The 21,129-nt window shown below is 38.3% G+C and overlaps 1 protein-coding gene across 2 annotated transcripts in view; it reads left to right on the forward strand.

Moving 5' to 3' along the window:
- The window catches only part of ADGRG7 (adhesion G protein-coupled receptor G7), a 56,664-nt gene that overhangs the window by 33,737 nt on the left and 1,798 nt on the right, over nucleotides 1-21,129 (forward strand). For both annotated transcript variants that reach the window (XM_043892777.1, XM_043892778.1), the window contains 7 exons: nucleotides 1,989-2,152; nucleotides 2,712-2,867; nucleotides 5,717-5,829; nucleotides 8,151-8,497; nucleotides 9,207-9,303; nucleotides 14,724-14,879; nucleotides 16,961-17,117. In XM_043892777.1, the coding sequence (XP_043748712.1) occupies nucleotides 1,989-2,152; nucleotides 2,712-2,867; nucleotides 5,717-5,829; nucleotides 8,151-8,497; nucleotides 9,207-9,303; nucleotides 14,724-14,879; nucleotides 16,961-17,117 (1,190 nt within the window). The remainder of the gene's footprint in view (nucleotides 1-1,988; nucleotides 2,153-2,711; nucleotides 2,868-5,716; nucleotides 5,830-8,150; nucleotides 8,498-9,206; nucleotides 9,304-14,723; nucleotides 14,880-16,960; nucleotides 17,118-21,129) is intronic.

A 21,129-nucleotide genomic window follows, 5' to 3' on the forward strand; every position in this document is an offset into this window, starting at 1 on the left:
ACCTATGGCCGATTCATGTTGATGTATGGCAGAAACCAACAGAATATTGTAAAGCAATTATCCCTCAATTAAAAATAAGTTAATTAAAAAATAAAGCTATACAGGACATAGTTCCTGACCACAATTCAATGAAACTATAAACGTACCATTAAGAATAGCCAAAATTTTATCCAATTAGAAATTTTAAAATACCATTGTTAGAAAGGAAATTAAAGGACAGATTACAGATTACTTGAAAATTAGTAGCAATGAGAACTCCATAGATGGAACCCTATGGAATATGGACAAAGATGTAATTAAAGGAATGTGTATTTCCCTTAATAAATCTATTCGATAATAAGAGAAATTGTTAAAAAATAAGCATTCACCTAAAGAGGCATAAAAAGTAAAATAAATTGCTAGCAAATCTAGAAAAGAGGAATTAATAAAATGGCATAAATTAATAAAAATGGGACATAATTAACAAATGCTAGATGGATAAACAAAATATTGATTCCATGAAAGGCTAATGAAATATACACAAGCGTCTGATAAATTTGATCAAGAAAAGAGAGAGAAAATATAAGTAAACATCAAGGAGGATTATATCTTGAAATATGGAGATTCTTTTAAAATTATAAGATAATGGTAAGCATAATTTGTTCTAGTGAATCTAATTATCTAGATGAAAAGATAATTTTCTAATAAACAACCAGAATACTGTAGGAGTGAGGAGAGGGGTGAGTAGGGAATTTCATTTTTTAAATGTATATACTTATATGGATTTGGGTTTTACATCAAGCATGTCATTCTTTTATAAAAATAAGATTAAAAAGCAGCCATACTACATTACGGTTAACTTTGTCACTTAGTGTGACAGAGAAGGAACAATTTGGCGGGCTCAGTGTGACGTGAGAGCTCTTCAGAAGCCAATGTCTTTATTTCCCAGAAGAGGACAGAGCAAAGTGGGGGCTGTGGAGGATGTATGGGAGGCTGTCAGGGCCTTACCTACCAATCTCTCAGAGCACAAGACTGATATGCTGGTCCCATCACCACCATTCTAGTTTTCTCTGTACTTGTATATAATATCTATGTGTGTATGTATATACACACAGAGACACATGCGCACACACACAAATACATGCAAGCTTTTCACTTGTAAAAGATATCAGAGTTTAGGGAATTTATTCAGCTAAAATGTATCTTCATTATTGCTTCTGTTGTTTTAAATCTGGCCCAGAGGTCTGTGAAGTGTCAGGAGGCAGCTCAAAGGGGGCTCTGTTTGACCATTGCCATGGCCAGCAGCCCCCTGCTGCAGCCATGCTCTGGTAGGGTCTCTGAGAAGCAGCGGACCACTTTTTCCAGTGTCCTGAAGGAATGTGTCCCAGTCATCTTTCAGCCTTGGGGAAAAAGCCTGTGATTGTCCTGAAATAGCGAAGACCAGTCGTTCAAGAGCTGATGGAAAGTATTTACTCCTTTGAAAGAATCCCTGCTATGCGTAACTTGAGCTGCTGGCTCTGTGATTTAATAAACTGGTCTCTGCTCAGTCCCTCTGAATAGGAGCCAGACCTCCCAGAGCAGTCCTCTAGGCACTGCTGTCCTGATGCTCACTCTCTGCTGTTTCTTATTCGATGACTGTCAGTGGGGCAGCAACATGGTCTTGAGCTACCTGCACATTATGTTCACTGTCTCACTGCATAGAAAGCAAGGATGTTTACTTTATACATGAGATCCTTTTGGTATTTTTTTTTAGGTGGATTAGGCAGAAATTATGGTTTCCATTTAGAATATAAGGAATCTTAGGAAAAAAATGAATGTGGGTGGAATGGCCAACCATATGTTATATGTGTTAATTAGATGCTACTGTTAAATAAAGGCAGCCAGCAGACCTTTATCTTCTGTATTTCACTTGAGTGTTAAGCAGTCAGGCAGCTCAGTGATGGCATGGGACTTTCTTACTTACCCTAGGGTTCCCTTATTGATTTTAGTGTCTTTTTCCCCCCTCACAGTTAATGTCAAGGCATGTGGCTTTGTAGTGTATCAAAACAACAAGCTTTTCCAATCAAAAACTTTTATAACTAAATCAGACTTTAGTCAAAAAATTGTCTCAAGCAAAACAGATGAAAACGTGGAAGATCAGAGTGCTTCTGTTGAAATGGTCTTTAATCCAAGGGTGAGTCTTCCCATTAACAGAAATAATTCAGCCCACTCTTGAAAAGCAGGGACAGTTTGGGCAAAAGAAATCCACAGAACACCTCTTTGAAAGTTTGTATGATAGGACTGACTTTAACTTATCCCCCATCCATATTTTTATCACACTAGCTAAGTGCAAAATTAATTGCTTTGAATTCTATATCCTCTTTCTTCTCCTTAATCTGTAATAAAGATGTTATGCTTTGTATCAGTACATATCGTACATAATCATACAATTGATTTCTCATTCGGGTAGCTCAGATGGTAAAGAATCTGCTTGCAATGCAGGAGACCTGCGTTCAATCCTTGGCTGGGGAAGATCCCCTGGAGAAGGGAATGGCAACCCATTCCAGTGTTCTGACCTGGGAAATCCCACGGACAGAGGAGTCTAGTGGGCTCTACAGTCCATTAGGTTGCAAAGAGTCAGACATGACTGAGTGACTAAAACTTTCACTTCAGGCTTATCTTAGCCTAATGATTTTTTCCACACAGTTAAGCATCTTGAAAAAATCACTTGCCATTGTTTTATTAATTCACAGTACAACCGAACAGAATTCCAGCTTCATTCCTATGCCTGCGTCTATTGGAATTTTTCCATGAAGGATTGGGACACACACGGCTGTCACAAACGGGGGGCCACTGATGGATTTCTATACTGCTACTGCAACCATACTACTAACTTTGCAGTATTAATGGTAAGGGTTTACATGGTAATCTCCTTCTGGACAAGAGTTTTACTTATACACGATTCTGTTGTGTGCTGATTGGAGATAACTTGGGGATTAGTTTCCATAGACACTCAACTCAACGTAGATTAAATGGGAAAACAAGGAATGAAGTTAGAGAATGGGAGAAAAAAGTGCTGGTAAAGGCAATTAGAATAGAGCTTTTTGCAAAATAGTCTCAAGATAGATGAAGTCAGTACTGTGTATTTAATAATGAGAAGGGAGCCCATGTGCAAAAGAGGAGCTGACAGACTCCATTCAGCTAACTTGCATGTGTAACTTGCATGTCTGAAGCATGAAGTTGCTACAGCCAGAGCTGAGTGCTAAAGATGGGTCAGTATGTACATAGCTGTGGGTGAGTTTGAATAAGTTACCCAAGCTTTTTCCATTATAATCATCTACGTTACTAAGTGTATGCCAGAAGGTAGGAGAGGAAGAGCTTACTTGTCCTCTAGTTACTCTATGTGTTCTTTTCACTCTGGTGCTACGCTGTGTGAGCAACTGGTCACGGCTTTGGTATGCAGGTGTTTACACACCTCTTGAGAGTTCTTGAACCGACCTTTTTAGGAAGAGGAGCTTCATTTATTGCATTTCCAGAAACCTATTATTCTGGCAAAAGGAAAAATATTTATTTTTCATGCTAGATGGAATGTTTTTATACTGCAGTGGAATGGGGAGGGATGCAGACTGTCTTCTCCTTATTAAGGGGCTCTTAACACTATAAATCTTCCAAAGAAGTGGATGTTTTAATTTTCTGTTAGCTAAGAAATACTCGTATTTGGGAAGCTAATGGGGATCACAATATACTGGTATAGCATAAAATATCAAATTAAAGAGTCTTGCTTTTAAAATATTTTTGAAGTAATTATCATTTTCTTATTTTAATTACCAAATATTTAAAATTCATTTTGATTATTTTATAATTTGCATTATAGAGAGATCTGCTTTCTCAATCAGAAAATGGTAAAGATAAAATTCTAATGTTTTTGATATCTTAAGATCATTAGTATTACTGAATAGCTGTGTAAAACTCAGATTGCTTTACATATTAAATGATACAGGTTATATGTTCATAGTTTTTTTCCTCCTGTTTTGAGGTCAGACTTTCAACTGTTCTTACTAATATCTGAATCTGCCTCAATGCCCACATATTAATATTTATCATTACTTTTGAGTTGCAAAATTTTTAAAAGGTGATTAGAATTGTATTAATATATAAAGTTTAAGAGCAGATAGACTCTGAGTGAACAGATGATTTCTAAGATCTAAATATCTATATATTCTATGATTCTTTGTCATCTACTTAGTATACTACATGTAGGAAGTAATGTGACGTTTTTGCCTTATAATTTTTTTATTTTTTTAACATAATTTTGTTTGTATTTATTTGTTTTTAGCCATGCTGGGTCTTTGTTGCTGCCCGGGCTTTTCTCTAGTTGCGGTACACGGGCCTCTCGTTGTGCTGGCTTCTGTCGCTGAGGAGCGCAGGCTTGAGGGTGTGAGGGTTTCAGTAGCTGTGCTACTTGGGCTCATAGTTGGTGCCTGGGCCTAGTTGCCCCGTGGCATGTGGGATCTTCCCAGATCAGGGATCAAACCTGTGTCCCTTGCATTGGTCCCTTGCATTGAATCTGCAAAGCAGATTCTTTACCACTGAGGTAAAGCCCTCAGGAAAGCCCTTATGATTATTTTTAAAATGAAGTTTATTTTTATTTTTTTCCTACTAAAGCAATACATACTCAATGCATATAGAGTGAAAGTCTACTTATTAAGCAGAAATATACTGATATGGAAAAATGTTTATGATATTTAAACATTAAAATAGCAATTTGAAAATAGTCTGATTATGTTAACAACACCCTGTATATTTGTGCAAGAGACGTAGATAATATTTGTAAACACATTAGAAAAGGTCGCCTCTGGGGAATTCCCTGGTGGCCCAGTTGTTACGGTGTGCTTTCCCACTGCAGGGGGCACGGGTGTGATTCCTGGTTGGGGAACTAAGACACCACAAGCCACCTGGCAGAGCCAAAAATAAAAATACACCTCTGGAGAAGAGATGGTAGAGTTTGATGTGGGGTAATATCAGTAAAGAGGAACTTGTGTGTTTTAAAATTATATCTCTATGTTTAAGTTTCATGTTTTATAAATAAGCATATACAGCTTTTCTAATAATAACAATTTTGAAAAATTAAAAAGTACAGGCAGGCAAAAATAATTCTGTACATATGTCTTTATTCACCCAGTGACCACCATTATTACCTCTCCACATTTCTAAGAGTACATACTCATATGGAACATACTTTTCTGAGACTGTAAACTAAAATACTGGGGTGATATAGATATATTTCACAAAGGTTAGGTCCCCCTTTCCAAAAGCAAAAATGAACAGAATCTTGTGAATATCTTTTCATATCCAGAAAAATATTTCTGCAACTTTATTTTTAGTACATGAGCTTAGATGTGCAGGTTTCCCCTTGGATTACAGTTGTGCATACAAATAATGTAACAGGTAAATAACACAACTCTAGCCAATTTAGATAACACAAACAACTTTGATTTTAGACATTGAGGAATAGTGTTTATGTCTTCCCTCACTGAATTAGATAACTGTTCCCAAGCTGCTATTTCATGAATACTGCTTAGAGATGAAGGGGTTGATTTATTTCCTTTTAAAATATATCTTTATATAAAAAGACATATCTGGATATTTTGACCAACATATTTGACTGTTTTAACCAATGTAACTCTTTACAATGTTGACTTTCATAGATATTTCAGAGTAGCTATTTTAAAATAATGAATCTTAACTTATTTTCCAGAGTTTCAAAAAGAAATATAAATATCCTGAATCACTAGATGTATTTTCCACATTTGGATGTGCACTGTCCATTGCTGGTCTGGCTCTCACAATTATATTTCAGATCGGCACCAGGTAAGAAGAGAAGCAAGCTCATCTCTTGAGAGAAATTGTTACCCTGATATTATTTCCTCTCAGCATATTTCCGTTAGAATACAGCCTCTTGGAACTAGAAAGGAAATGAGATTTAGTTCATCATTCTCATTTTATAGGACACTCAGCCCTGGAGAGGCTAAGAAATATTCATAAATAAATATATAACTACAAAATTTGTTAAGTGACTTGAAGGAAAATTACATACCATATTTATCAAGTAAAATTAATGTGGTCCTATAGCTCATTAATGGGCTTCCCTAGTGGCTCAGTGGTATAGAATCTGCCTGTCAAGCAGGAGACATAGATTTGATCCCTGGGTAAGGAAGATCCCCTGGAGAAGGAAATGGCAACCCACTCAAATATTCTTGCCTGGAAAATTTCATGGACAGAAGAGTCTGGTGGGCTACAGTCAATGGGGTCACATAAGAGTCAGATACGACTAAATAACAACACTAACTCATTAATGCCATAGTTCCTTAGTATTGAACACTTTCACTTTCACTTTCATACCATAATATACAGAGAACTATGATACGTCGTGAGTTTTAAAGAGTACTTGGATTTACACCCTCAAATTATATCTTCAGATGAAGGAACAGTCCTCTGGCATGTTTTACATTGTGTTTAGTTGCTCAGTCTTGTCCAACTCTCTGCAACCCCATGTACTGCAGCCCGTCAGGCTCCTCTGACCATGGGTATACTCCAGGCAAGAATACTGGAGTGGGTTGCCACGCCCTCCTCCAGGAGATCTTCCTGACCAGGGATCAAACCCAGGTCTCCTGCATTGCAGATAGATTCTTTACTGTCTGAGCCACCTGGGAAGCCCTCTTTTACACTCGGTTCAGTTCAGTCCAGTCGCTCAGTCGTGTCTGACTCTTTGCGACCCCATAAACCACAGCATGCCAGGCCTCCCTGTTCATCACCAACTCCCGGAGTTTACTCAAACCCATGTCCATCGAGTCGGTGATGCCATTCAATCATTTCACCCTCTGTCGTCCCCTTCTCCTCCTGCCCTCAATCTTTCCCAGCATCAGGGTCTTTTCCAATGAGTCAGCTCTTTGCATCAGGTGGCCAAAGTATTGGAGTTTCAGCTTCAACATCAGTCCTTCCAGTGAACACCCAGGACTGATTTCCTTTAGGATGGACTGGTTGGATCTCCTTGCAGTCCAAGGGAATCTCAAGAGTGTTCTCCAATACCACAGTTCAAAAGCATCAATTCTTTGGCACTCAGCTTTCTTTATAGTCCAACTCTCACATCCATACATGACTACTGGAAAAGCCATAGCCTTGATTAGACGGACCTTTGTTGGCAAAGTAATGTCTCTGCTTTTGAATATGCTGTCTAGGTTGGTCATAACTTTCCTTCCAAGGAGTAAGCATCTTTTAATTTCGTGGCTGCAATCATCATCTGCAGTGATTTTTGGAGCCCAGAAAAATAAAGCCAGCCACTGTTTCCACTGTTTCCCCTGTTTCCACTATTTACCATGAAGTGATGGGACTGGATGCCATGATCTTAGTTTTCTAAATGTTGAGCTTTAAGCCAACTTTTTCACTCTCCTCTTTCACTTTCACCAAGAGGCTCTTTAGTTCTTCTTCACTTTCTGCCATAAGGGTGGTGTCATCTGCATATCTGAGGTTATTGATATTTCTCCTGGCAATCTTGATTCCAGCTTATGCTTCATCCAGCCCAGCATTTCTCATGATGTACTGTGCATATAAATTAAATAAGCAGGGTGACAATATACAGCCTTGACGTACTCCTTTTCCTATTTGGAACCAGTCTGTTGTTCCATGACCAGTTCTAACTGTTCCTTCCTGACCTGCATACATTAGAAGCTCTGTTTTACATTAGAAGACCTTGTTGTGGGCCATAGAAATATAAACATATTGTGGACTAAGCATCACTTTGTCCACAGATAATTTGGTCCTGGCTGCCAGGCCATCTGCTGCATTCCTTTAGTTGTATCAGGTCACTTGGAGGGGGATACACAGGGCCTGGAAATTCCTGGAAATAGAGTTAACAAAAGGGCATTTCTGGAGAACAGCTGTCACCTTTGATTAGAACACAGTTTCAAGAAAGGAGGTATCAACCTGTTTTCTTGAACTCACTTCTTTGTGGGAATCAGATGAGGAGAGATTGTTTCTCTGATGTAGTTGGGAAGGTCTATCTACCAGCTGGCCCAACTGGGCTATGAGCTAGGTTTACATGGGTAATAATATCCTTTTGTCACCTCACGATTTCACTAGAGTTTCTTTTTTTGTAGCTGCTTTGTTTATTTAATTGTATTTTTCATTTTCAGGAAAGTCAGAAAAACCTCAGTCACCTGGGTGTTGGTTAGTCTGTGTGCGTCCATGTTGATCTTCAACCTCTTCTTCGTGTTTGGAGTTGAAAACTCCAATAAGAACATAGAGACAAGCAGTGGTGAGACCAGTGGTGCTAACCTGAGTGAGAATGAAATGCTCAGACAGGACACTGTTGTCGTCGCGAATCCCAAGTGCACTGCGGTTGCTGTCTTGCTGCACTACTTTGGGTTAGCGACCTTTGTCTGGATGGGACTCAGTGCGGCCCAGCTCTGCTTCCTGCTGATTAGGACCATGAAGCCACTTCCTCAGCATTTCATCCTCTTTACCTCTTTAATTGGATGGGGTAAGAGTTTGCTTCTCTACTTGCTCAGAAATTTAATTTTGTTGAAAGCATTTAATTTAGACAAACCCCTGTGGAAGACCTAGTAGTACCAGGCCTTCAGATAGGGGAGATGGAAAACCTAGCAATCACTGAGAGTGCCTTCTGTCTACTGAGGGAGTGTCTTCTGAGAAGAAGGCAGGTATGATCAAGGCATCTATCCTAAACACATTCTATGCTAACTTCAAAATGTTCATTTCCTTTAACATCTCTGTTAATTAGACTTGAAATTTAGACCACAGGTAATCAACCTTCTGGCTACTTTAAAAAAAAAAATATTTCAAGACAGTCAGAGGGTCTCTTTCAAGAAAAATAATTTGAAAAATTTAATGGGTTCCTGCAAAGGAGAGTTGTTTTAGTGTTATCTAAATTTAAATTTATTCAAATGAAAGAGGAATTGAGCCATTTAAGAGTGGACATTGTGTTAACAGTTACAAAAAGATTGGAAATGGTATAGGATTGGTACGCGTAGCCAACATTGAAAGGGGAAAAGAAAACACTGAAAAACTATGTCCACTGTTGAACTGCATCTGTAGATCACTTAGTACATTGTCTGTAGTGGAAAGAACAATACATCCTGAAAAAGATCAGATGTATAATTCATTCATAGTCTTTTATAATTAATCCCAGGCTTGAGTAAATTATTTATTCTGCGATTGTCTTTATCACCTAGGAGTCCCGGCTATAGTGGTGGCTGTGACAGTGGGAATTATTTGTTCTCAGAATGGAAATAATTCACAGTGGGAGTTAGACTACCGGCAAGAGGAAATGTAAGTTTTTATTTTTTTGAGTGTAGCTATTCAATGACATCGAGTCCAAAGGTCCTTGTAATATGCATCTCACCTTATAATTGTCATATTATAACTGTGTATTTTAAATTAACAAAAAGCACATTATATTTTAAATGTGATGACATGAATATTTCCTATGATAAATCCATTTACAGAAGAAGTAATTACCTTCCTTCTAAATTTATAAATGTGAACTTTTTAATATTAAATTTGTCTTCTTTCATTACCTCTGAAAATCATTGGGAACAAGAACTGTGATCCTTAGTAACCCCTTATCTTAGTCTCTTATCTAGAAAATGGGAATAACAATAACAGTAATACCTGCTCTGGGGTTACTGTGAGGGATCAAGCAAGTGTGAAAACAGTTTATAACTTGAGCACTCTCCATCCTTATGAACCAATTCTGTGTTGATACGATTATAGTGAGTGTTTCATGATGATTTATCATGCATAAATTCTCTCTGTGACTCCCGCATGAATAATTAACTGTCAATAATGGGAGTCCCTGCATGTACACATTGCTATATTTAAAACAGATAACCAACAGGGACCTATTGTATCACACATGGAATTCTGCTCAATGTTATGTGCCAGGCTGGATGGGGGGGGAGTTTGGGGGGAGAATGGATACGTGTACATGTATGACTGAGTCCCTTTGCTATTCACCTGAAACTACCACAACTTTGTTAGTCGGCTATACTCCAATACAACATAAAAAGTTTAAAGTTTGGGGAAAAAAACAATGGGAGTACCTGAATGCATGCTATTTGCTTGAGGAGATGGTATTTGTATGAGGAGATTGAGAAGAAAGCTAGGGTGAACTCTATGTGTAGTTCTGCTGCCAAATGGTAACGGCTTTTTAATTTATTTTTCCTTCTTACTTTATAAATGCAGTCATTCTTATCCTTGGATTCTGCTTTAATTCTCAGACCAACTTAGATCAGAACAGAGCTCTCGGAAATGTGCAAGTATACACAAGGGAAGGCTGTGGTGTCAGGGCGCTCACCTATTTCTAGGTCTGACCATGACCAAGTGTAAAATAGGGAGCTAACTGCCTGGCTTGACTTTAGCAGCCACATGCCCCAGACACTATTTTTTTTCCATTTAATTGAGATTAAATATCTTTTGATGAGTTTAAAATTTTTAATTCCACAATTGAAGATCAAGCGTAAGATGCAGATATCTCATGGGAGAGGTAATTCACTCAAATTGCATTATTATTAATTTCCCACCCTAACTAGCCACAGGGTTAGACCCACGCCTATAGAAGTCTTCAGTAGAAAGAGGCCTGCTGTCTTAAATTTATTCACACTGAGATGTAAAGAACTGGGAGCAGATTCTTTCCCGAGTACAGTATTAGATGTTAGGCAAGACGCTGGCAACTGAAAATAAGAGTTGGGAAGAAAGGAAAGGATGTGTAACATGAATATCAGCGTCATCTTGGACCCTTATCCTCCCTTTCCACCCGGTACACATGCATCAAGGTTCACATTTCTTCAGGATATGTTTAGAAAGAGGAAGGACTTTTTGGGTTTTCTTGAGTCATGCTCCCAGAAGTTGCTTCTCAATATACCATACTCCCTGCCCCCAACCGTGGCTCCCGGTTGTACCAGTCATGTCTGAAATCCCTACCCCAGTTCCCTTGATGTACTGCTGCTGCTTCTGCCAGGACCCAACTAAGGGGTGACTGCAGGACAGGCCACGCTCCTGCTTAACGCTCTATCCCCCAGATCTCTGTCCCACCATGTAGGCTGTTTCAGACTTCCCTGAAGGGTTATAGTAACCATTGGGACATTATCATGCTTGAGGGAGAATTTTCTGGAAGCTATGCTCTATCTGCTACAGCTATCTTTCCCCATGTTTCATGACAAAATCACCAGGGAGTTAAATGCTTCATCTGAGGTTCACCTATAATGCTCTTCAGACCTCAGGTTCATAGCCGTTCGTCAGATTCACCTTGGAGCTTGTGACTCTAATCTTAATTCTAGAAATCCCATTCCTACAAGGATTAGTCTCCATGTAGAATCCACCTGTCTTCTCAGCAGTGTCAAAATCTGAGTTACTAGTTTCAGAATAACTAAAGAGAGGCTCTTTTTGTGAGAACAAATCGATAATGACTATCTCTCCAAGTAACATGGAAGATGCGGGAGGGGAGGAGGTACCTCTTCCTCAGGCACACCTCTTCACGGCCTCGGGCATCCCAGCCTGTTCCCCGCCCAGGTCTCCCAATCTCTGTGAGGTAACTGAGGCCCTCATAGACATTTGTATGCATACACACACACACACCCCCCCCCCACCCACAGACACACACACACAACAAAAGTACAAACAGTGATTCTTAGAAATCATGTTATCTAAACAACTCAAGACTCAAAGAGACAAAGATAAATCTTTGTCTTAATGGTTTCGTAACTCACAAGTCTGTCTTTATCCAATAGAGCTGGATGTTCATTTTCTTTCTCTAGCCTATCCTCTTTTAAACTGTGTTTCTCTAGGCTGCTTGGGTCAGAAATCTGTCCATCTTTTTAATTTAAAACTTTGATGGCCACTTGTTTAGTCACCAAAGAAGTATCTTGAGATTTTACAGTACCTCTCAGTAGGATTTTATTAAATTCTTAGCCAAGTGCCCTCCTGTTTCTTCTGTGTAGGGGATTGTGAGGTTGGGGATGGGGGGGGGGGGGGGAGGGGGGTTGTCCTTTGGTTACAGATGAAAGGACAGGAAAACCAAAAACCCTGAAGATAAGTTTTGCTCTTTCTCACCATTTTACTTAAGGTTGGACCGAATTTATCTACTAATGGACTGTAAGCACTCCTTTTCACTTTTAAAATTCATAACAGAGATCTGAATATCATCACAATTTCCTCTTAAGTCATTCTTAGAAATATGATTTCTGACCTAGATGGGTGGGGTGGGGGATGGGAAGGAGGTCCAAGAGGGAAGGGAAGATATAAACATATAGCTGATTCACTTCATTGTACAGCAGAAGCCAACACAATATTGTAAAGCAGCTATACCCCCAAAAAAGAATAAAAAATAATAAACTTACTTCAATAAAAATTAATAAAATGAAAGTAAACTGAAAAACAAATAATTTCTAATAATTTAAATTGTAGCAACATTCCAGTGCAAAACAACTTAGAAATACTTTAGCATGTATAATAATGGTGTTTTACCTGCAGAAAACATAAATTAACTGATTGCCAAATATGTGCCAGGGCTTCTCACATTACTTCATTAATACCCCATTGTCTTCCTGACACTTTCCCATGACAGGGAGAAGTGGGTGGTGCATCTCCTGGGTTTCCTTCCCAAACTTGCTCTTCCCATCCATCATCTTCCCCTGCTCAGTTGGGGGTAACTCCATCTTCCAGGTACTCCAGCCAAAAGCTTTGGAGTCACTTGTAACTCTCCTATGTCTCTCATCTAACCTATCACTAGATCCTTTTGCTTTGCTTTTAAATGTATCTGGAATCAGACTACTTCTTGGCATCTCCTCTTCCTGGGTCTAGGCCATCAGACTGTTGCAGTAGACTCCTGGCCAACTTCCTCCTTTTGGATGCGCTCTTCTGTTATCCCTGCGTCTAAAGTAACACTTTAAACACTAAAGACAGATCATGTCAAGTTTCTCTTTGTCGCCAGGAGTACATTCAGTCACCTATAAAGCCCAGACATAATTTGCGTCTTTTTACTAATCCCATCTGCTTACATTGCTCTATTCCGGCCACGCTGGCCGCTTACCTGTTCCTTAAGCTCTCAGCTTAGAGCCTTTGTACTTGCTGTTCCCTTTGCCGAGAGCACCCTTCCCCTTCATCTACTTCAGACTTTTACTCAAATATTTTTTTTCCATAAGGGTTTTCCTGATCACTCTATTTAAAATGAAACTCTTCCTTCCCAATTCCCCTATGCAACACACACAGATACACATATATATGGTAGTAACTACCCTCACGACCTGTTTTATTTTTCTCCACAGCACTTGTTAACATCTGATATATAGTATATATTTTATTAATGCATCAGTTTTATTTATTTTTCCTGTACCAGAATAACTTCACTGAAGAAAGGAATTTTGGTATTTCATTCACTGTTAATATCTTGGTATCTAGAACAAGGTGGCACATAGCATGTACTGTATAAACACTTATTAAATGAATGAATTTATTCTTAAAACAATGCCAGGAGATGATTACTGCATTTCATAAATTAGGAAAAATATGCCACCAAACCTGCCACCAACAATAACGAGAAGACAAAAACAGATGCGATGAGGGCTTCCCTGGTGACTCAGTGGTAAAGAATCTGTCACTTGGTAAAGAATCTGTCTCCCAAGGCAGGAGACATAGGTTCAATCCCTTGTCTGGAGAACCCCACATACTGCAGAGCAGCCAAGCCTGTGCACCACATCTGTAGAGCCTGTGCTCCAGAGCCCGGGAGCAGCAACCGCTGAGCCCGTGGGCTGCAACCGCTGAGCCCACGGCTGCAACCGCTGAAGCCCGCGTGCCCGGAGTACGTGCTCTGAGACAGGAGGACCCACCACAGTGAGGGGCCCACATACGGCAGCGGGAGAGCAGCCCTGCCCTCTGTATCGAGAAAAAGCCCCCATAGCAACCGAGACCCAGCAGTCAGCACAGTCAGAAATAAAAAAATAACAACACAAAAACAGATGCAGTAAGATGAAAGAGCTAATCAAATAATTTTAATCATTAAACTTTTAAAAATGTCTATGCATGAGACAGTTTAAATAATTTATGGTATAATGAAATGATGGAATAATATGCAGCTGTGAAAATCATGAGGATAATCTTTTATATTCTGATATGGAATAATCTCCAAGATATGTTTTTAAGTAAAGTAAGAAGTATCATATGTTATCATCTGCTTCAGAATCAGGAAAATGTACACCTTTGCCAGTGTATGCATAGCCTAACTCTAGAAGAATACATAAGAAACAGTGAATACCACCAGAGATAAAAACTAGGTGACCAGAGATAGTTGTAGGAAGGGTCTTGTCTCTCTGTGATAATTTGTACCTTTAAAATTTTGAGCCATCTGAGTGTGTTACATATTCAAATATAAAATAAAATAATAATTTACTTAACATCAAACAGCTTGTAAGTGACAGAGAGGGACATTTAAATATAGGACTGCCTGACTCAGAAGTCCACTTTCTTTCCACTAGACCATACAGTCTCACAGAGAAATTTGGCAGAATCAATGGATTTCATTTTTATAGTCAGTTGAATTCTTGAAAATCATCTCCAATATATATATATAAGGCAAAGGGTTACTGACTTTTAGCAGATCTTTCAGCCAAGTGAATGTCAGTAGTGTGAACAGCATAGAAAAGAGTTTGTATACTTTTTTTAGTTTGCTGAAATCATTTATTTTCTCTCCACAGCTGCTGGCTGGCAACTCAAGGAAGCAGTGGTCTGATAGCAAGTCCATTGTTGTGGTCATTCGTTGTACCTGTGACCCTTATCCTCATCAGCAACATTGTTATGTTTATTATCATTGTAATCAAAGTACTGTGGAAGAATAATCAGAATCTGACAAGGTAAGATTCCCAGTGAAAGAGAAGTTGTCAGGCGTGGTTCATATAGTACATAATATAGCACAGTAATACATTCACTGCTCCTGGAAGAGATTTCAGACTCCAGGAAAATGCAAGAATATGTGGTTTGCAGCACAGATTTTTTTCTTACACTTTGTCTCGGAAAGTGGATCGTCTCATCTTCCAGCATTGATACTATAATGTGAGTCTACTGCATTACTTAAGTTACTTTTGTGCTATATAAGCCTAACTAAAAACTAAACCCAGAGGCATCAAGGAAAAAATTTTATCTCCCAGTCCCAAATATTCATGAGATCAGATTTGAATAATTAAAAATATGAGAGGGTTGTGAGGAGATGCCAGTGACTGTATTTTCATTTCACAAACTGGTAACTGTAGGTTATATTTTACATGTATTGCCTGAATCACATAATGACTTTAAATTTTTGAAAATTAGTTGCAAACATAAAAGCTGAAAGATTTCACTTAAAAATTATATTTCCTCTTGGAAAAAATTAGAACCCACATTGGGCCCACATTCCCTGCGGATAGGGTGTGCACTGTCTGGTTTATTACTTCCTGTGAACTAATTATTCCACTCTGTAACCTTTATGACCTCAATAAGTATTTTCATTGTCATCACTGATATCCAGAAAGAGCTTTGATTGGAGAGACAAAGAACAGAAACTATTAAACACATACAGTCCTCCCACTTCCATATCCTACAGAATGAATTGGTTAGAACACAGTGCTAATGAAGCTATGAATTCAGGCTTAATTCTATAAGACTGCTTAATCCAAGTAGACTTACTGTAAGTATATCTGTGAACTTCGTTGGTCACTAAATAGATCTATTTTGTATGAACAGATGGCTGAAAAACAATCATAATTAGTATGAATGTAATCTTCAATGTGTACTTTACCAGTCAGGAGTAATTATCATATTTCCTATATGGATGATAGCCTATATTGAGGGGAACTGTGGGGAAAAGACTATCACTTGCATTCATTCAAACATGTTTCTTAGCAGTGAAGAAAGCTTTGGTAAAGTCTTGTTAGCCTAACTGTGAATTCTTAAATTTCCTTTATACAGAGCAGTATCATTTAGGCCATAGCCATCAAACAGATTCATTTCAAAATTTTGACTGACAGCCCATGGTTCTTAAGTTGACTTATTACAATGAAGAGTGGGTTACAGTTTAATTTTTAACAAGTTATCTTCTATGTATCGGTTCAGTTTTGCTGTATAACAAATTACCCCCAAACTTAGCAGTTTAGCCTGACTGATGTTTATTGTTTGTCGTACGTTTGAGTGTTGGTCAGGTGGTTGTTTTGGTCTGGGCCAGTGTGAATGCTGGTGGATAATCCAGGATGTCACTTTCATGCTGATGTTGGTAGCTGACTGGGATTGAGTGGGAACTACTTAGTTAGGGAAGCTTATCTCTGCTCCATGTGGTCTCACTGTCCATTAGAAACCAGTCCAGGTTTCTTCACATAGTACTCTCAGGGCTTCAAAGAGCACTAAGAAAAGGCATACTCTGATGAGCAGAATGCTTTCAAGCCTCTGTTTGCCAAACAAATGCTGATGATGTCCCACTGATCAAAGTAAGTCATAAGGCCCAGCTCAGATACCAGGAATATGGACAGCCTGACAGGAAAGGCTACACTTTAAAGGCTTATCAACCTATAGCATGCAAAGGTCCCAGATCCCCGAAAAAGGAATTACTGATCCAGTAGTGATAATCACTAAAATCAGATTTCATTCCAAGTAAAAGTTGATTCTTTGTGAAATTTGCCTGTATTTAAGGAAGTGTTTATGCTTGAGCTTTTAAGCAGATATCATTGTTTTGTCTTCTTTCCTTCTCTTCCTTCCTTCCTTTCTTTCTCTCTCTTTCTTTCTTTTCATATACATATATTTTATCCAGGGTGGCATAGGTTTTTCTACCTGAAGCATAATGTTGTTTAATGAACAGTGTATATGTGGAGCTGAACATGTATTTTCAATAGGAGGTTAAATTTTAATGATATTAAAAAGTAAGAACCTGAATTGAACCCTATTTTCTTTCTTGCTTTCTCTTATTTAGCACAAAGAAGGTTTCATCCCTAAAGAAGATTCTTAGCACATTATCTGTTGCAGTTGTCTTTGGAATTACCTGGATTCTGGCATACTTAATGCTAACTGATAATGATGACATCAGGGTCATCTTCAGCTACATATTCTGCCTTTTCAACACAACTCAGGTATGGTATGGATTAGTCTGAAGGTAGCAGACATGCAGTGGCAGAGATGATACCACCCTGGATCAAACTTTTCTTGTCTTAAAACTCTCTGAAGGTCACTGCTTAGTTAACTCTAGGTGACTCTATTTTTAACGCACTTTGAGGAAAGGGGAAGAAAAATGTTTTTATGGCTTATCTACTACATCCTGTCCTGAGCTGGAGTTCATGGAATATAATTGCAATAGAGCTGGACCATGTTAGTCCTTCTCCAAGCAGAGGAGGTTCTGTCGAGCAGCTAGCCTGGCGAGCACCTCCTTTCCTTCTCTCCCATGAAGCAGGTCCAAGGAGCCTCACTGTGGCTAGTATGGTCAGTGTGGCTCTGGTCCCTGGAGCCTGGACCCCTGTGGGGTTGGCTGAATTTTTTCTTTCTCTCTTTTTTGAAATTTTATGAATATTTAACTTTTAAAAAACTTTATTGAAGAATAATTGGCAATAATTGCTTTGAAAGGAACAGAACCTTATGAAGTTGTTTTTGTGACATACGTAGGATGTCACGTGTAGGACTGAAGATGCTTTTATTCTTGAGTCTTATCTCAAGAATATATTTAAAATAATAAATCTTCTAAAAATGTCATTCATACTTGCTTAAAATATCTGAATTGAAAATTTATATTCTTTCCTTCTTTGGAAACCATTCTCTTAACATTTTGCGAGTATCCACTGTGAGAAGCTCAAAATTTAGATTAAGAATTATGGTCACCTTCTAATTTTCATCATGAAAAAATAATCATATAGATGAATCCAAATGGTAACTGAAAATAAAAAATTTCGTTTGACTTCAGAACATTTTTGTTTTTATTCATTCATATTTGTGTATTATGTATTATTGTTCTTTAGCTCCTAAGTTGTGTCTGACTCCTTTGTTATCCTGTGGACTGTAGCCTGCCAGGTTACTCTGCCCATGGGACTTCCCAGGCAAGAATACTGGAACTGGAGTGGGTTGCCGTTTCCTTCTCCAGGGGATCTTCCTACCCCAGCAATCGAATCCGCATCTCCTGCATTAGCAGGTGCAGTCTTTACCACTGAGCCACCAGGAAGCCCATGTATTATATGGGGGGAATGTCAAAAGTTTAAGATAAAACAAGGAGGCATTATCGAAAGACTTACCTTAAGATCAGGAATTTCTCTCTGTGCTTCTTATTCTGTGCCTCTTCCTGTAGTGAACATTGACTTTTGCTCTGATGAAATATATTACAAGGGCTTTTCCATCAGTACACGGAGTTTCACCTTTTCTGAGCTGGCAGAGTGAATTTATATTTCAGTATAATTAAAGTACTCTTCTTTTTAGGTTGTTCCATATCTTGGCTATTGTAAATGTTGTTAATGAACATTCGGGTGCACATATCTTTTTGAATTATTGTTTTTGTTTTCTTTGGCTATATGCTCAGGAGTGAAACTTGCTTGATTGTATGGTCATTCTATATTTAGTTTTTTTGAGGAACCTCCATACTGTGTACCACAGTGGCTGCATCAGCTTACATTACCGCCAATGCCTTTTGCCAGTCCTTCTATATTGGCATGTCATGTTATTTTGACTTTTTAATTTTAATGAATTTCTCATTAATGATAGTATGTTTTTGGAGTAATTGTTTAATGGATAGTTAGTAAATACTAATGAGGACTTTTCTAGCTGATAAGTTTTCTTTAGGTACCATGGCACATGGATTCCAGATTAGCTTGGCATTTAATTCTTGGCAATAATTGTTTTTTTTTTCATTGACATTGCATAGACTTTACTGAGATTTTATGTTGTGGAAAAAAAGCTGAGACAGGTCAGAATTTTTTGTTCTTCTCACTCTTATATCACCCCTTAGAATATTTCTTGAAATAATTTTGAACTCATAAGAAGTTATAAAAATGGTACAGAGAGTTCCTATGTAGCCTTCACCCAGCTCCAGTGATAGTGTCTTATATGACTATAATATATATAATAACACCAAGGAAAGTGACATTGATACAATCCACATGGATTATTTACTTACAAGCTTCAAGTGTGGGGAGCTGTGTGCAGTGTGGGGAGCTGTGTGCAGTGTGGGGAGCTGCTTGGCTGTCTGAATTGCTGCCACCATGTTTAATGTTTGTAGGACCTCGCCCTCTATCCCAGGCAGCCCTATCAGGCATTTTTTGAGAATAATTCCATTAAACAAGAGATGTTTCAAAAGGGAGGGGATATATGTATACCTATTGGGGGCAGGAGGAGAAGGGGATGACAGAGGATGAGATGGTTGGATGGCATCACCGACTTGATGGACATGGGTTTGAGTAAACTCCGGGAGTTGGTGATGGACAGGGAGGCCTGGCGTGCTGCGATTCATGGGGTCGCAAAGAGTCGGACAAGACTGAGTGACTGAATTGAACTGAACTGATGGCTGATTCATGTTGAGGTTTGACAGAAAACAACAAAATTTTCTAAAGCAATTATATTTCAATTAAAAAAAAACAAACAAAAAAACAAAACAAAACAGTAGATGTGTGCCTGCCACCAAATTTGAATGGCTATAAGGCAGACCTTTACTGGTTGCAACACCCAAAGGAAACTCCCCAGAAGGACAATAAGTAGTGTAAGCTTAGTCTGGGATTGCCAGCCGAATCATGGAATTGTCACCTAAAGTGACTGGTAATTTAGAGAAGTATCTAAAAGAAGGTCTAGGCAAGGATATTTTCTCCTCTATGCACAGGAGAGACATATTACAAAATAGAGACTCATTACAAAATGTTAATACTTTATGGTAAAATTCAAGGCGGTCATTTGGCAAGAGCATTGAACTACAAGGAGATTTAAGCTATCTTTCAGCTTTACAATTAATGATTCATATGATTTTAGGAAAGTCACACAACCTTTCTGAGTGAGGCATGAAAAATATAAAATGAAGTGGGGCTGTTAACATTAACACAGTGTTTTACAAAGTGGGCCTGAATATTGCCTACACCAGAATTTACCTGATGTGTTAGAATGCTGATTCCCGAGCCTCACCCCTTACCTACTCAGTCAGAGTCTGTGACGTAAGAGCTAGAAATCTTTGTGCTAAACAAGGGCCCCAAGTGATCGTTACGGATACTAAGGAGTAGGAACAGCTAGCTTAGTTCACCTGGAAGGCTCCTTCTAGGTTTAGAATAATCTATAGTATCCCTTGCCAATATGTATTGATCCTATTAGTCAAACTCTTGGAGTTATCTAACCATAGCACCAGGAGTCTCCTGTAATGCTATTCATATGATATGATTCTAGAAATAATCTTTTTAAGTCTTGGGGCCTAGTAGATATCAATCTGGGAGACATCCATTGGTTTTTTAAAATAGCTTTAATATTTTGAAATAGTCTTACACAAGAAATTGCAGAGACAGTACAGAGTTCCCCTATACTCTTTGCCCAGCTTTTCCCAATGATAATGTCTTATATAACATTGTTAAAATCAAGAAATGAACATTGGTACAATACTCTCAACTCAACTATGGATGTTATTTATTTTCCACAAAGGATGTTAATGAGGAATTATCAGGGGTCTTTTAGATGCTATAATGTACTTTATATGACCTTTATATTACAAGCAAGAGGCAGAGTAGTGTATCAGATATTGGAGTTTTGGAGCCAAACATATAGTTAGTCCCAGACTCTACTGATTACTGGTTGTGTTCATTTTAGGCAAGTTACTTAATTTATCTAAACTGTAGTTTCCTTATCTGTAACACAGGGTAATAAACCTTATTTTATAGGGTTGATATTAGGACTAAATGAGAAGGATTAAATGATGAATATTGAATGAAAAGCATGTGTCTCATAAATAAGAATGCAAAAAGTGGTTCTAAACATTTTGAAAATGTATAGGAAATAGTGTTCAGTCTTCTATGGTTTAATTCCTTGTGCATATTTGGTTTTCTTATGTAAAGTACAGAAAAGCAGTGAATATAAGTGGCTTAAATTTTTTTTTGTCCTTAAATGTACCAAATTTCTAGTTATTTTACCAAAAATCCA

This window comes from Cervus elaphus, chromosome 31, assembly GCF_910594005.1.
Source record: "Cervus elaphus chromosome 31, mCerEla1.1, whole genome shotgun sequence".
Lineage (NCBI taxonomy): Eukaryota > Metazoa > Chordata > Mammalia > Artiodactyla > Cervidae > Cervus > Cervus elaphus.